Source organism: Polistes fuscatus, unplaced genomic scaffold (genome assembly GCF_010416935.1).
Source record: "Polistes fuscatus isolate 324 unplaced genomic scaffold, CU_Pfus_HIC Scaffold13, whole genome shotgun sequence".
In the NCBI taxonomy this organism is placed as follows: Eukaryota; Metazoa; Arthropoda; class Insecta; order Hymenoptera; family Vespidae; genus Polistes; species Polistes fuscatus.
The window spans coordinates 3,305,876-3,321,852 of NW_025113031.1; the positions used below are offsets into that span (position 1 = coordinate 3,305,876).

Genomic DNA, 15,977 nt, shown 5'->3' on the forward strand with positions numbered 1-15,977 from the left:
TCTATTTCGTTCGATCTGTTACGTGTGTTGTTTTAATAGCCAGTACTGGCAAATTTCATGCAACTTCTTTTAAAAGTAAAACACCGGGATTCAAATCTTTTTTCTAACGTTAGGTTTGCTCGTTCGTTTCGATTCGCAATTAGAGTTCCCGATCGGCATGTAAGAAAAAGAGAGAAAAAGAGAGGAAAAGAGAGAGAGAGAGAGATAAAGATAGAGAGATAAAAAGTAAGAAAGAGAGAGAGAGAAAGAAAAGGAAACGACAGGACAGTCGTGCCGAGACACGTTAGCCCTCGAGCTATCGTTTGCCTTCACCCGTTCTAAAGTCGAAGCAACAGAACTCGAGTTTTATCGGTCGCCGGTCTATCTGCACGCATGACCGAATCGTTTCGTGACTTCCCTCCTCCCGAGTTAAATAAAATAAACACAATAAAACAAAAGTATGATCTATTTTACGTAAACCCTGATTATATATGTATGCATAATATATAACGTCTATTTTAATAAAGTAGAGCTACTGAAAGATCATTGAAAAATATCTAAGTGAAAGTAAAACTTCTTGTCAACCGACACCCCGCTACTATATTTATCATTCTAATCATAATTAATTAATTATTTCTCCAACAATAGATAGAGACAAATCTATTCCTCAACAGGTTTCACCTTAGCCGCGTGGGTAGTACTACACGAGCTGCCCACTTGAGATTGAAATTTTCGTCGAAATAATTCGTACGAAATAATCGTCGAAGATCAATTTAAATTTGAATAAAATGTTATAACGAAAAATCGATCGAATATATAAAATGATACTATTTTCTTTTTGTTTTTTTGGTCTATTTTATCTATATTATTTTGTTCGTCTCGAAACGAAACTTTAATATCCGTCAGGAGGAAACGTAACGCATTAAATTGAACATTGGGTTGTATAGTTTCGAGTGGGAGTAATGGCACGGAAAGAGCAAATTGAAAGCAAAGATAGCGCCAGGAGGGAAGCGATATACCGCGAGAAATCTCGTTGGGGAGCGCCAAGAGAGAGAAAGAGAGAGAGAGAGAGAGAGAACCTATTCGACTAGTTTCTTGCTCGTGAACATCGGATATTTGTGCTGGTGTGTCGACCTAGTGCATCTAAATATAGAGTCCACCTCTATCAACAAAGAAAACCTACACATTTACTTATATATTTCTCTTTCTCTCTCTCTATCTCTCTCTCTTTCTCTGATATTATTTTATTCATCGAAGAAACCCTCGGAGTATCCCTTGTGCACATAGTCCGCTAGAATAGTTGATTTAAATTCGACTTCTTTGTCGACCTGCAACCAAAATAAACCGCATCTGTTGCTGCCGCTGCTGCTGCTGCTGCTGTTGCTGCTACATTTCGCAAACAACAAACGTGCAAAACTTACACTTTTCCTCGTTCGTTGACTTTAAATTTAAATATCTAAATTTATGACCTACAGATAAATGCGCATAAGACAGGAAGAGAAAGGTGGGGGGAGAAGAAGAAGGGGGATTACATTTCTCTCATGCTTACCATGTCGAATATTTTTGGTTTTTTTTTTTTCACTGTTCCTATATCGTCGTCGAAGGCTACTGTCTAACACTGTTGAATAAATCGTGCATGTCTCCGGTAATTTCGTTTCCTTCCTTATAATATGAAAAAAAAGTTAGCTCCTTCTACTCCTAGTACTATTCTGCCTCCTTCTTCTCCTCTTCCTCCTCCTCTTCTTCTTCTTCTTGTTCTTCTTCTTCTTCCTCCTCGTAGTAAAGTTGTGTTGTGTGTAGTTGTTTACGCGGAAGATGAATGATATCACCGGTAACACGTAACAGTAGTAAACACAACTCCGATTATAGTATAACGCGTGCGCGGTTTAATACGAAACGCGCCTGCGTAAGTTCTCACCCGCGTGCACTTATTTTATTGAAAAAAAAGAAAAAACCAAAAAATCTCGAAAATGGAACTAATTGTAAGAGAAACCACGCATGCGTGAGTTAGCGCATAAACAATTCTTGCAAGATAAAAAATAAAAACAACAAACAAGCGAATAAATAAATTAAATCCGTTCCACGTAAAAACTCGTCATATGTGCATCCTTTTCATTAGCGTTCGTGAGAAGATACGTCGGACAAACAACACGCACACGCACGCACGCACGCACACATACACACATCCAACACGCGCGCACAAACGACAATGCGTGCACGCACAGAAATTGAGAGAGAACGCACGCACACTGCGAAAAGGTAAACGTATAATATCTCCTCTTGTTGATACAAAACTTTTTATTCCTTCCCCGCACCCTCCTGAGCGATCCTTTTTTCGCGCGCCAAATTTTTTTATCTTCCTAAATGAATTCAATTAACTACGTATACAAACTATTACGAATACTTTTTTCCTTAAAAACTTTTTTCTTAAGAATCGTAAAAAAGCTTAGAAAGTATCACGTGCGAGATAGCAAAGGAGCAAGAAGAAGCGGCGGATTTTCAACCTGGCGGACACCGACTGAGCTCTCTCGACCGGCAGGTAGCCGAGTTGGCTCCCCCTCCTCCACCTCATCCTCCTCATACTCCCTCTTTCTTTACTCCCCTCTTCGTCACCATCACCGCCAACAGGCGCACCGTTCTCCGTTCCTTTTTCCTTCGACTTGCCGCCGTCGTAGCCGCCGGTTTCTCGCACGATCTTCCTCCCTACTTCTCCCTTCTCTTTCTCTTCCTTCCCCTCGCCACACTACCAACAACCACTACCACCAACCCGTCATCATTTTCGCGCGTTCACCTTATACTGCACTTAACTTCTCTTATAACACGATATTCTGAAAACACGATACGAAAATTGCGACAGCCCTCATATAACATGGATTTCATATTATAGCTTGAACAATTCTCGTATAACAGGAATGTTTCGCTTAAGACGGTTTAGATACGATTTGAAACGAATTTATCGTGTTATAGGATTGTTGAATGTATTACTCGATACACCAACACCCCTACAGATTTTGTTTTCCGCTATTACGTCATTCGCTGATTTTATCTATTCTTTTCTAAATTCTAATTTTTAAAATATCTGAGGAAAATCATCTAGGAATGATTTTTGGTTATTTCTTTTTTCATTACGCATTGAAAAGGACAACTATTAAACGTCGAGTATTATTAAAATTCTCTTTCCGATTTTCAAAATTGTTAAAACTAAATAATAAAAGTTCACCTTATTTAGACTTATGCTTAAGGTTCTATAATTAGTGGGACGGTATGACAGCATCCAATAAATCTTCCTCTTCTTCCAACAATTCTTCTGCGGCAGGATCCTTTTTAACGGTCTCTTGTGGCAAATATTGATTAAAATCTACACGGAAGTATTCCTTCCCCGGCGGACTGATCACGCACGCTCTAACAAAAATGAATTCGTAATTATTAATTAGATTGTTTAGGGATTAATTTAAAAATAACTTTTGTTAAATATCAAAATACCTTAAAATAAATGAAGTCACTTTTTTAGGTTTAACGGAATAAATGTCTTTAACAAGAGCTGCAAAGTTTTCTTCCAAATGCTTGCTATCCATATCGAGCTAAAACAAATGAAATTATTTTTGAAAGATTGTTAATTATTAAATTATAATAAATCGTGTTAAACTTACCGTTCCAAAAGGACATTCGATTAAACCATATTGTTTTTCAAATTTGTCAGGTACAGCTTCATACTTGGTACCGCAAAGAAATTTCTTTATTAAACCTTCAAGATCAGAAGTCAGAGTACCTGAATGAAAATATAATAAAATCTTATGAGTAATCTAATGCTTTTTATGACATTGATAAAAATTAGATACAAACCTCTTTTAGTCGTTGGAAATTTCTTTTTCATTAAACCTCTAATTAATAATAAATCAGGTAAAATATCTGGATGCGCTACACAATATTGAAATTCGTTTAAAGATAAGTCACCTCCCTAAATGATAAAGCATTAATTTATGAAATAAGAAATATGAATTTAAATTAATAATAAATATAATTAATCTTATTACCTTGATGGATTTTATAAGATTTTTTCCACCTGCTATAGTAGCGCCTGCCTTCAAAGCATCTTGTACTAAAGAATCTTTCGCAGCGAAAGCTAATATCGTTCTGGTTTCATTGTGTTTGATATTATAAGGATAATCTATGATACGACTAATAGGTTCTAGAAACTTTCCCTTTTTCTCGCTCTAAAATATAGTCGCATATAATTAAAATCATTAATAAAATGACGTCTACTAGTATTGTATCAAATGTCAAAACTTTTCATTATTTACCTGTAAACTCACGTCGAATTTGGCAATGATTTTAGAATCAGGACAATTTAACATAGTGGGATGATGCGTTTCACGATGACACTGCACTGCTTCTTCGATAGTATAAATTTTAGGTGGATGAGCCTTAAATAACCATACATTATCAATCGGGTTTGGTTTATTTATTTCAATGAATCTTTTTCTTTTAATTACTGTAGCCGATTTGCTGTAAATCGTTATGAAAACTTAATACATTGCAATTACATTTGTGTATTTACATTAACAGTTAAACGTATTAGAAAAAAGAAACCTTACCTTTCTTCTTTCAACAATTTTTCAATGAATCCAATTTTTTCAATCTTTTCTATTTTTCTTTTAATTTTCTTAGCATCTCGTTTTGCTCTTGTACCTTTTCTTGCAGCATAATCACGTGTTTGGATAATTAATTGACTAGTAACTCCTACGTTATGTTTGGATGTCGTGCAAAGATTATTTAATAATCTTCCTGCATACACAAAAAACACACATATACGAATGAATAATTATAAGAAATATTAACACATATAATTAAACAAATGTCATGGTCTCTTATAATGTTGTTAAAAAGTATTATTATACAACTCACGTATGATCAAATTTTATATGACAATTTATAAAAATGCACAATGTTGCCACTGAGTATTAATATAACTAATAAATATAAATGAACAGCACAAAGAATAAACACTTATTCATTTACAAATTAATTATTTTAATTAATAAAAGACTGAATATAAAATTCTTACCTACAAACATAAGCGCCATTTTGAATAGCTTAGACCACATATGATAAGAATGATAACATGCTTAGAAATTTACGACTACCGAAGCGCCATCTATTGGCACATTTTAACAACTAAAATCAATGACTAGTCTACCTCGTAGACATTTAATAAAAATCATTGACGAATTACTCAATAGAATAACATTTTTATTTAATCCTTTAAATTAGGTTTTAAATTTAAATGAAGGAACGAATTTTGTTATTCATCTATAATTCATTAATTCGTTGTCGATAATTAACATTGTTGAAAGTAAATATGTAATGTAAAAATGTAAATAATTGTAAAAAAGTTAAAAGAAATAATGTTCAATAATATAAATAAACGAAAACGAAATAAAAGTACAACGATGTACACTCATTGAAATCCAACATATTGAGAGTTACACAAATCATTCGCGAACTAAATACATTTATTATTGTTTCAATTATATCTTAATATAATATTAAAATTGATATTTAAAATAAGATTTAAATCAAATTTCAAATCAATTTGATATTCGTGTCGTCGAGTAACTATTATGTGTAATATTTTAAACAAATGCATTATCTTTCGAACGAATGTTAAATGAAATTGTCTAAAAAGTTGAATAACAATTTTAACCGGGGAAATAATATAAATATAAAATCGAGAGAATAGTAGGAAGCTTAACACTAAATTAAGATTCAATAAGCGAATAAAATTAGAATAACTGACCTTAGGAACCGCGCTTATGATACAGCAATATTCGAATAAAGATGGCTACCGGAAGTAGACGTCACCCGTGCCAACTGCCAGCCAACTAGGCTCGATCGAGATACATATCCAGTGAGAGGAAAAGCATTTTTCACTGTCTCAGAAATATTTTCACTCTTTTTTTCCTATATTGGGTACGTCCAATTCGCAAATTTAAATTAATTAGTGTCATAGAGTAAAAATGCATTTTTATTTTCAATCCGTCTAATGTTTCCTCGTTAAAACCACAGTGGTGTGTGTAAAAGAATAAAGATCGAGAGTGTGTTATAACTTGTCAAAGAGACTTTAATTCAGCATGCACTTACTCTATATTGTATAGTAAATGTTTTATCATTGTCTCGAGTAATTCGTTGTTAATCAACTTTTTCTTCATCTTTTTTCTCTTTAATTGATAATCATTCGTAGAATAAATCTATGTTATTTTTTTTATTAACATTTGAGATTTAATCGATCTTTCATCTTTCTTTCTTGCTTTCTTTCTTCCTTCCTTCATTCAAGGTTGCATCATATTCAAAAAATTCTCATATTAAACGTCATACTACGTCGATTATGTACATATAGAATTGAGTCTTGTTATCTTCCTTTGTTGCAGAGTCATTCGTTATTCAAAGTATAGTCAAAGTAATACTAACTCGTACACAAATATGTTTCTGTGGGACTGGTTCGCAGGGGTTTTAAGTTATCTCGGTAAGTGGATTTTAAATGACATTTAAATATTTTTCTTCATTCAAAGAAATATTTTATACAATTGATTCTTCTTAGTAACTGTAGTTTCATTTGTAATCTATGATAAATATTTTTTTTAGGGCTATGGAAGAAAAGTGGCAAACTTCTGTTTCTCGGTCTGGACAACGCAGGCAAAACTACATTGTTACACATGCTGAAAGATGATCGTCTAGCTCAACATGTACCTACGTTGCATCCAAGTAATTCATTTGATAATTATTAATTTAATTATATTTAAAATTAAATCTTTGTATTTTAATTAATTTTTATTATGTGTCAGCATCCGAAGAGCTGTCCATTGGCAATATGAGGTTCACTACTTTTGATTTAGGAGGACACACTCAAGGCACGTATTTTTCTACTTCCAAACATGACAGTTCTTCTCTTATATAATATTTTTAAGCGGAAGAAATAATCTAAGAAATGATCATTTGTACAGCTCGCAGAGTATGGAAAGACTATTTCCCAGCAGTAGATGCCATAGTATTTCTCGTAGATGCAAGTGATAAGTCTAGATTAGCAGAATCAAAAGCTGAACTTGATGCACTCTTAACCGATGAACAACTCAGCGCTTGTCCGGTTCTTGTATTGGGTAACAAAATTGATAGGCTGGATGCTGCATCGGAAGATGAACTTAGAAATTTCTTTAATCTTTATGGTCAGACTACTGGCAAGGTATTATAAACGTAATTCTAACATATGTTTATTTAATCCCTTGTGCTATGATTTAATACATTGAGTTGCATACCATTCACAAGTATTTGCAAGTAAAACTCGTGCTCTTTATATTTTGCCCATAAGATTTGCTAAAAATCTCACACGTTGTTATAGCATAGGGGTTAACTTGGTTGCGACGAATATTTATTTACAATAATTAAATGTTAATGTTTCAGGGTAAGATCCCACGTAGTGAAATACCCGGGCGTCCATTGGAACTATTTATGTGCTCTGTGTTAAAAAAGCAAGGTTACGGCGAAGGCTTCCGTTGGCTCGCTGAGTACATTGACTGAATGCACATAATAATCGAAACATTCTGATTCCTAGCAGTTTAACTCATTTCCCTTTCCTCTGTTTAATTGTGGATAAAGGTATTCATAATAGCAATAGGTACATTATCCTTAAACATACTAAACAGTGGGAAAGGAATATGTTTAATGCTACAAACTGCAGTAACAGATCCAAGACAGTGCACATAAGAAAGAAAAGACGAATTATTCTTGGAAAACTTAATATAACGAGCAACCGTGATAGGACTGATTTCTTTGATATAATAATATCGTATGGGTGACGTACATGTTCTTTAATTTACGTCTTGGCAAGAGATGTATTTAGTTCCATACAAATTTCTTTAATTATTCATTATCTAATTAATATATTATTAGATCCATGAACATGCTGAACATCAATCTGAACATCAATCTGAACATTTTGATAAATAAAAATAATCAATATTCTAATTGAGAAGTCTTCTGCCAAATTTCTTTGTTTATTCTATTGTGATGACGTTGTGTTATTTAAATTAAATTTTTGGTTCAAATTATTTTCTTTATATAATTATATATATATATATATAAATATTGAGGTACAATTTATATTATTTAAATCGGGCAGCTTGTTTTCTTTTTTTATCATCTCTTCATATTAATCTTGTGCTTCTTTCATTACTGTTACTTGATTTTTTATTAATTCGGTAACAGACATCTCTCCCAACCCACACCCTTTTAGTTTTAGTCTTAGTTTCATATTTTACAAAAAATATACGCGTTTAAGACAAAATTATTTAAAAAGAAAAATGCAGAATATGTGTATCGCGTGCTATGAATTTTAATCTGAATGTAAAAACACAAGATTATTATTTTTCTTATCATTGTACATGTTACATAACGTTGCTTCTTTTTGGTCGCTATTCAAAAGTGATTTATCATTTATTTGAAATCTCGTCGAAATAAAAAGAAACAATATTTAGACGTTTGAATGTTCGATTGTTAATTTGTAACTTATTTTTATATGTGCAGGTAATGGGGGAAAAAAGAAAACAACTACCGCATAAAAATAAAAACGCGATTTCATTTTAAAATCAAAAATCGGATTAATCCGATACCTCGTAACAAATCTTTTCAAGTTATATAAATCAAGGTTTCTCAAATTTTGTTGCTTGACGACACCCCCTTTCCCCGAGAAAATATTTTCCCAATTCCGGGTATGGAGGCGTATAAAACTAGGAATACGAATTAAAACATTTGCTGATAATAAAATCATAAATAACAACTTATTCGAAAGCAATTTTTTGGATATACGTAGAAATATAATTTTATCACGTATTAAAAGACAACCAAATATATCAACTTACCCCAACGGGGTCGCGAATCACGCTTTGAGAAGCCCTGCTATAAATCAAAAATTCATGGAAATATTACGAGAAAAGATTTTTTATGTATTGGTACTGTGTAGTTATAAGTACTTATAATGTTTTCGTCTTCATTTTACACTAATAAAACATATTGTTTATAACGTACAGTTTAAATCTGTGTATGAACCTTCATCGTTTAATTATTTAATCTTCTCTTCTGTATATCTTTTTTTTTTTAATTAATTCTATTCCATCGAATCCTTTTATTTACGAGAAAAAAGGGAATCTTGTTTCTTTTTTCTATTTTATAAAATATATCTTCAAAGTTGTACGAAGTTATAATCGTCAATAATTTTGTATCTATCTTCTCGGTAATGCACTAAATCATCCAAAAACCGCTTACTACTTTCATTATGCAACTTCGCCAACACCGGTGGTAGCGGAATTATACCAGCTGTATTTGCCAAATCATCGTAATATTGACCTTGATCAACCCCCATCTGATGAAAGTGTTTTTTATTCAATCCATTTTTAATACGATTTTCCAATTCTTTCGACTCTTCTTCCAACATCTTCGTCTTCTCTGGAAATGTTCTCTCTCCATGCCAAAAACGTTGAAGAAATCGTACCTTTTTTTATATTTTATACAAATTAAACTCAACAACAATATATACTTTTAATTGTGCAAAGTGAATTATTCAATGTAATTAATGACAACGAAGAAGAAAATATATTTTTAATCTTTCATCGTGAATTATGTTTATGTAATTAATAATAATGACATAATACATACCTGCAAATCAAACATACTAAATGCACAAACATAAAATGGTAATCCCACAATAGCAAGAGTAGGATTTTCAATAGAAACGAGATGTTTCCAAAGTGGAGTTACCATATTGGAATCAACCCGAATTCCACATTTTTCCGAAAGAAATGGAAAACTGTATTTGTATCCTATAAAAATGAATTTAAAAATGATACGAATTAATGATTTATTTAATTAATTTTAAATATTAGTTACCTGTACAATAGAATATAACGTCGACTATTTCCTTACTGCCATCTTTAAAAACTGCATCGTGTTCGGTCAATTCTACGACGTCTGTTTTCTAACATTAACAAAAGAACAATAAGAAAATTAGAAAATATTTAACTGTAGAGCACAATAGAGAACAATTAATTAAAAAGTACCTGGACCACGTTATCGGGAAATTTAGTCAATATCGTATCTTTTGAATGATGACTTAAAATTACGCGTTTCGCCTTCGTAGATATTTCAAGTGCTAAATCCATACCTTTAAAAAAGAAAAAGTATATCTGATTAAACTAAATCAAAAAATTAATTATTAAATTGTAACATTGTATATTTGTTATAACTTTGTAAAAAAAGAAAAAAATGGTATTTAAAAATTAAATATTAATTTACCAGAAGGACCAGCACCAATGACAACGACAGTTTTATCATTAAAAATGGTCGGTACTCTGTAATCGTGACTGTGCAGTTGATTTCCTTGGAAAATATCTTGTCCTTTTAAATTCGGTATAGAAGGATCGAAGTAATGACCATTGCAAACCATAATTGCATCGAATTTTTTACTTTCAACAATATTATTCTTTAAATCTTTGACCTTGACCAACCATTTATGATCACCCGAGATCGGTTCTACATATTCGACGTTATAAAGAAACTAAAAAAAATCATTCGATAATTTGTTATTTTGTTTCAATTTATAACGAAATATTTCTGTCAATTATTTCACTTACGCGAATGTATTGTCGCAGTTTAAAATAATCGCAATAAGAATTAAGAAAATTAAGTATTTCATTGCGCGTTAAATAACTTTCTGTTCGATCAGGTATCGGAAAATCAGGAAATCCCATTACTTCTTTCGGCAAATTCGTCCTAAATTTGAATATTTTAATCACATTGGTTTGTAAGATAACTGTACTTTATTTTACAGCAAATAAACAATTTAAATTATCGAAAATAATGCGAAATATTTCGCTTTTTTCTTTTTTACAGAAAATAATCGTATTAACGCTTGAAAGCAAATATGTGTCCAATGAACTTTTTTTTAAAAACTATGCATTAATATTTTTAAAAGTGTGTAAAGGTTTTTAAAAAAGAATCAGATGTCTCATATAAGGTACAATTATCCTATAAATTAATATTACAAATTTTTCTCAACAATATTCTTTTTTTCGATGACATTAAATATTTACCTCAAACTTTTATACATGCTGGTATGAATCGGTAAATTGTACCGATCTAAACCGGTTTCTTCTCTGTAAACCCAAGTACCACCGATTTCTTCAGTTTTCTCGTAGCAAACAACTTCATCTTTGTAATTACCGGAAGTGAAATGTCGTAGAGCAACTAAACCAGCCGATCCTGCACCGATTATTGCAAATTTCATCCTTGGAATGAATAAATCTGTTTAAAAATTTTAAATTATAATGCTGCAATATTTGAACGATTGCAAATAAAGTACACCTATCTATCCTCCGATTTACACGGAAAATCGTGTAAATCAAAATCGTTATTTTTTATTCTATGTAAAATCGTACAAATCGAAAATAAACCAAAATAAACATAATTTAATCATATTTAATCGAATTTAATTAAAAGTTTTCTATATAATTAATCTTACTACTATACTTCCACTTAATTATCCATATAATTAATTACTTTTCCATACATTTTCGATAATTATTTTCGTGTTTATATAAAAAAAGATAATTCTCTTGTTTAAATTTAATGCCAATATTATCAATCGAATGGAATAAAGTACCGTGCAAATCAGAGGATAGGTGTATATTGCACTTATGAACGATAATATATATATCTCTTTACATTTATTATATTATTTATAAATTAATATTAAATATGAAATAATTAAATTTGCCAAATAAATAAAATATACATGTATAGTAAATATAACTCGATTTGCAAGACAGACTGTTCGGCAAAGAACTGATTAAAGAAATGTGAAAGGTAGATAGCATAGATACTAGAAAATGAAAGGCAAATATTTACCTTTTTTTTCCCTAACTTTTCTGCACTAATAAAATAAAACACCGAATAACAAAGAATGCATACGTACATGCATATAAATCTTTATGTTCACACTATAAATATATTATTACTTATAATATAATAAAAAAGAGCTTGTTTTAAATACAAATTTCGAAATTCGTGAAACACTTGACACGCGTATCGAAAGTCTAAAGCTGAATAAGCAAGTGATAGAAGAAACGTTTTCTATTTAAGTTCATCGTACAGAAAGTGGAAGTATATCGTAAAAAAAACTGATATTGATAACGAGGTCGACATGTTTACCATAAAAGAGAGATACGTTGATGATTTTTGATATAAGAATCGGTAGTAATCTCAATTCTGACCTTCGATCTTCCATACGTGTTTGATTCTTTTTCAGTTTCTTCATTTAAATCGTGAATTTGTTTATTAATTTTTTCTTTCTTCTATATCGATTTTAAAAAGTGCATAAGTTATTATAATTTTGTATTACAATATTAATGTAAAACTAGAAAAATTCGAAACAGAGCATTATAAAGTAATTAATTTGATCTATAAATAATAATAATAGTAATAATAATATGCATATATAGTTTGTATAAATATAATCGTTATCAATATAATAATTATATATAATTTAAAAAGTGAATATTTTATTAATACTTTCTAAAAATAATTACATTCAGCTAATTTCGTATTATTTCATTTACAAATAATCTATTAATTTCAAACAGTAAAATAGCACTTCCCTGTGACATTATTTATAAATGGAAATAGATTTTTACGATAAAAGAAAATACTTAGAACCATATATAATGTCGCATATTTTGAATATTTTTATAAATTTGTAATTATGCTTTTATAAAAAGATGTACATTTATAATGATGTATGGGATTAAAAAAAATACAATCAAATCAAGAACAATGATGATTAATTTTGTTTTCCGATAACACAATAAATATATATATATATGTATGTGTGTATATGTATGTATATCATATACACATATATACATATATACAAGTATATATATATATATATATATTGTTTTATCTTTTATATTTTAAATTTCTAATTTCCAATTGTTTCTATATAGGATATGAATTTGCAATAGCTACTTCGTATTATTTTATTCACAAATAATCTATCACGTTTAGGCAGTAAAATAGCACATCACCGTGATATTATTTGTAAATAAAAATAGTTTGTTACAATAAAAGAAAATATATAGAAGCATATATGTGATATAGCACGTTTTGGTCGTAATTTGTTTGATTAAATTTTCATATCCTTATTAATCTGCAATTACGTTTCGATAAAAAAGAAAATGCACATTCTGAATTATGCATATATTTTGAAAAAATGCAGTTAAAGCTGGGATAATGATGATTGTTTTTCTCTTTTCGATAACGTAATAAATATATACATATGTATCTTTTATTTTACCTTTTAGAGTAAATATCAGATTCCCATCTGTTTCTATATAGCATGTACAATTGCATAGCTACTCTTGCATCTTCTACAGAATCGTGTTCGCCTATTTGTATTTCTATTCCTAAAAGTTCCAACGCTAATCTCTTTAAACTAGGAGTTTTCGATTTAATGATGTCTTTAAAAAGTTTATATCTTGATGTATCCCTTAAGCTTCTACAAGGATGCGATAAGAATAACACTGCTAAATCATGTTTTAAAGCGTGACCAACTAAAATCCTTCCTTTTAATATCTCTGCTACTTCCTTTTGTACGGTGGCAAAATCTTCGCCACTTTTTAAATGATGCGGATAAATACCACTAACCGCTGTTCTATAGTCTTTGATTCTCTCTCTTGGCTTAACGTATTTATCATAAAGACAATGACCAAATTTATTCACGATGGATACCCTAGCAACCATACTTTCTCTTCCGTCTCCAATCCCAACCATTTCGCAATCCATTGCAACCAATTTTGTTATTTTCTTCTTATTCTCCGCCATGTCAGGATCACATTTGACAATGTTATTCATCGCATTACCCTATGGAAACAAATGTCTTATTAATTGTTCACGATAATGGCTTAAGAATCATAACCTTACACAAATTAATAAAAAAGACAGAAATACCTGATTGGATTTTCTATATTTTTGAAATTTTGTAGAAAATTCTGTAGTTGAATTATTATTCTTCTTTTTATCACGATTTGATTCTTCTTTACAGATAATATCTTTATATGTCTCCCAATTAGAACCAGACGCTGAACGTTTAGTCTTTGGTTTGATAGAGGTTCCTACATTTTCTTGTTTCCGTTCCATAAATTTGTTTTTTTTGTATAACATATTCTGATCATTCATACTTTGATTTAGTTTCCCTAACCTATTACAAGGTAACATATATGTATGAAAACATATAAAAATAAACCAACTAGTGTAACAAACGCGATAATAATTTATAAATTAATTAAATTAAATTAAATAAATACATATTTTTTGTTTATATTTTTATTTATAAGGAAAAAAATAAAAAATATATAAATGAACTTTCATCACATAAACAAATACTAAATTGGTTATTCACTTGTTCATGAAATTAACATACGTATAAAATACATAGAAAAAAAGAGAAATATATTAAAAAATACTAGAACAATATTTACGTTAGCATAATGTGATTGATCAAGCCGTAATTACTGGTTAAAATTTTTCAATTTATCAGAACATAGAATAAAGCTTTAAGATGTGACACCTACTTATATTTTCGTTCACTAAAAACGAAAAAAAAATCACCTTGAAATAGCTTTTTATCAACGCGTTAATTATGACCAACATTTATTAATTATTTTAGATCGGGAGGTAATTATTTTTTCGCTTATATAAAATTTTACATACCTTTCTGACAATGTGTAAATAAATACAAGAAAGATTGCAACTAGAATAAAAATAATCATGACGCGAAGTCAACACTGCACGTCTTCTACTACATAATAGAAATATAGTTTATTTAGCCATGTATATATCGCTTTATGCAAGGTAAAAAAACCCTAGACAAAAGTCACTCAACTGGGAACTTTTCCATTTGTTTTATAACTAATTAATTATATATAGTAATAATATCGAGCACGAGTCGATAAAAGAGTATGTAATAAAAAGAATTATAATAAAATGCAATTTCATAAAAAGAATTGATTATCTACAAGTAAACATAAATTATTAATGCAATTCTTAGTGTACTAAAGATTTTAATTTAAATTCTAATCTGATCTTTAGAGAACAATCAGCACTGCTCTTTTGCACTACTTACATTAAATTACATTACTATTGTTAAGTATTGTACATATACGTTTCAATTTGAAGTATTATCTGTAATGTTAGTGTATGAAAATATATGTGAACATATCTTTTTATACATTTGTAAGCTTTATAAGCTTTTTACATATCTTTTTAATCTTATAAAGTATCTAATAATTATACAATGCTAGAATATACATAAAGCACAGGAAAAGTATTTAATACATTTTATATACTTCAATCCCACGCTTCTGTAATTTTTAACCCACTTAATCGTTCTTCAATGGTTATAATTTTTGAAAACTTTTTATTCTTTTCATCCCCAAAAATAACACCAGGAGGTAGCTTTTCGACATGTTGCATGTGCCCAAAAGATTGTTCAATAGTTAAATAGGGATGTCTTAAAATCAACATATTTCTTTCTTCCCTTTCAAAATCATGCCTTAACTTAAACAAATCTTCAAATGTGGGTTTCTTCACTTTACGATATTTCCTGTAATATTAAGAGAAACAAATTAATATGAATTAATTATAATTTTATATCTTCCATCATAGGTATCAATTTAAATTGTACATTATATTTATAAATAGTTAATAAATAAAACACTGATATTCGCTCACCCTCTGAATCGATAAGGTATTTCTTTAAATAAAAATGCTGAAAGTCTCATGATTACAGTATCAACAAACCTAGTGCTTGACAAAGTATAATAAAATCTTTTCTTTCCAAAGGAAAGGTTAGGCATTCATCTGATCTAGTGAGAATTAAAGTTACTAAATTACTT

General features: G+C 30.0%; 5 protein-coding genes across 7 annotated transcripts; 1 reads left to right on the top strand and 4 right to left on the bottom strand.

Annotated features, from left to right (window-relative positions):
- Positions 1–2,259: 2,259 nt before the first annotated feature.
- LOC122513681 (50S ribosomal protein L1) lies at positions 2,260–5,130 on the bottom strand. The gene is made up of 8 exons (XM_043630101.1): positions 5,045–5,130; positions 4,575–4,764; positions 4,281–4,485; positions 4,014–4,193; positions 3,823–3,937; positions 3,630–3,748; positions 3,463–3,560; positions 2,260–3,381 (listed from the first exon to the last, which is right to left on the bottom strand). Exons 1-8 carry the CDS (start codon positions 5,082–5,084, stop codon positions 3,231–3,233), a joined length of 1,098 nt encoding a protein of 365 aa, XP_043486036.1. The 5' UTR covers positions 5,085–5,130; the 3' UTR covers positions 2,260–3,230.
- A 700-nt stretch (positions 5,131–5,830) lies between these two features.
- LOC122513683 (GTP-binding protein SAR1a) lies at positions 5,831–7,998 on the top strand. Of its 2 annotated transcripts, none has more exons than XM_043630103.1 (6): positions 5,831–5,949; positions 6,408–6,502; positions 6,622–6,741; positions 6,822–6,887; positions 6,981–7,216; positions 7,435–7,998. In XM_043630103.1, the coding sequence occupies exons 2-6, from the start codon at positions 6,460–6,462 to the stop codon at positions 7,549–7,551; spliced, it is 582 nt and encodes a 193-aa protein (XP_043486038.1). In that variant the 5' UTR covers positions 5,831–5,949; positions 6,408–6,459; the 3' UTR covers positions 7,552–7,998. The 2 variants fall into 2 exon arrangements, with proteins under 2 accessions (XP_043486038.1, XP_043486039.1); XM_043630104.1 differs by lacking the exon at positions 5,831–5,949 and adding an exon at positions 6,044–6,128.
- A 590-nt stretch (positions 7,999–8,588) lies between these two features.
- On the bottom strand, positions 8,589–13,465 carry LOC122513680 (flavin-containing monooxygenase FMO GS-OX5-like). Of its 2 annotated transcripts, none has more exons than XM_043630100.1 (8): positions 13,379–13,465; positions 11,118–11,328; positions 10,659–10,797; positions 10,321–10,582; positions 10,086–10,189; positions 9,916–10,003; positions 9,685–9,848; positions 8,589–9,520 (listed from the first exon to the last, which is right to left on the bottom strand). In XM_043630100.1, exons 2-8 carry the CDS (start codon positions 11,309–11,311, stop codon positions 9,212–9,214), a joined length of 1,260 nt encoding a protein of 419 aa, XP_043486035.1. In that variant the 5' UTR covers positions 11,312–11,328; positions 13,379–13,465; the 3' UTR covers positions 8,589–9,211. The 2 variants fall into 2 exon arrangements, with proteins under 2 accessions (XP_043486035.1, XP_043486034.1); XM_043630099.1 differs by lacking the exon at positions 13,379–13,465 and adding an exon at positions 11,932–12,420.
- Positions 13,005–15,038, bottom strand: LOC122513682 (RNA exonuclease 4). The gene is made up of 3 exons (XM_043630102.1): positions 14,794–15,038; positions 14,032–14,281; positions 13,005–13,944 (listed from the first exon to the last, which is right to left on the bottom strand). The coding sequence occupies exons 1-3, from the start codon at positions 14,850–14,852 to the stop codon at positions 13,375–13,377; spliced, it is 879 nt and encodes a 292-aa protein (XP_043486037.1). The 5' UTR covers positions 14,853–15,038; the 3' UTR covers positions 13,005–13,374.
- An 88-nt stretch (positions 15,039–15,126) lies between these two features.
- Positions 15,127–15,928, bottom strand: LOC122513685. The gene is made up of 2 exons (XM_043630105.1): positions 15,814–15,928; positions 15,127–15,685 (listed from the first exon to the last, which is right to left on the bottom strand). Exons 1-2 carry the CDS (start codon positions 15,861–15,863, stop codon positions 15,430–15,432), a joined length of 306 nt encoding a protein of 101 aa, XP_043486040.1. The 5' UTR covers positions 15,864–15,928; the 3' UTR covers positions 15,127–15,429.
- Between the last annotated feature and the right edge of the window lie 49 nt (positions 15,929–15,977).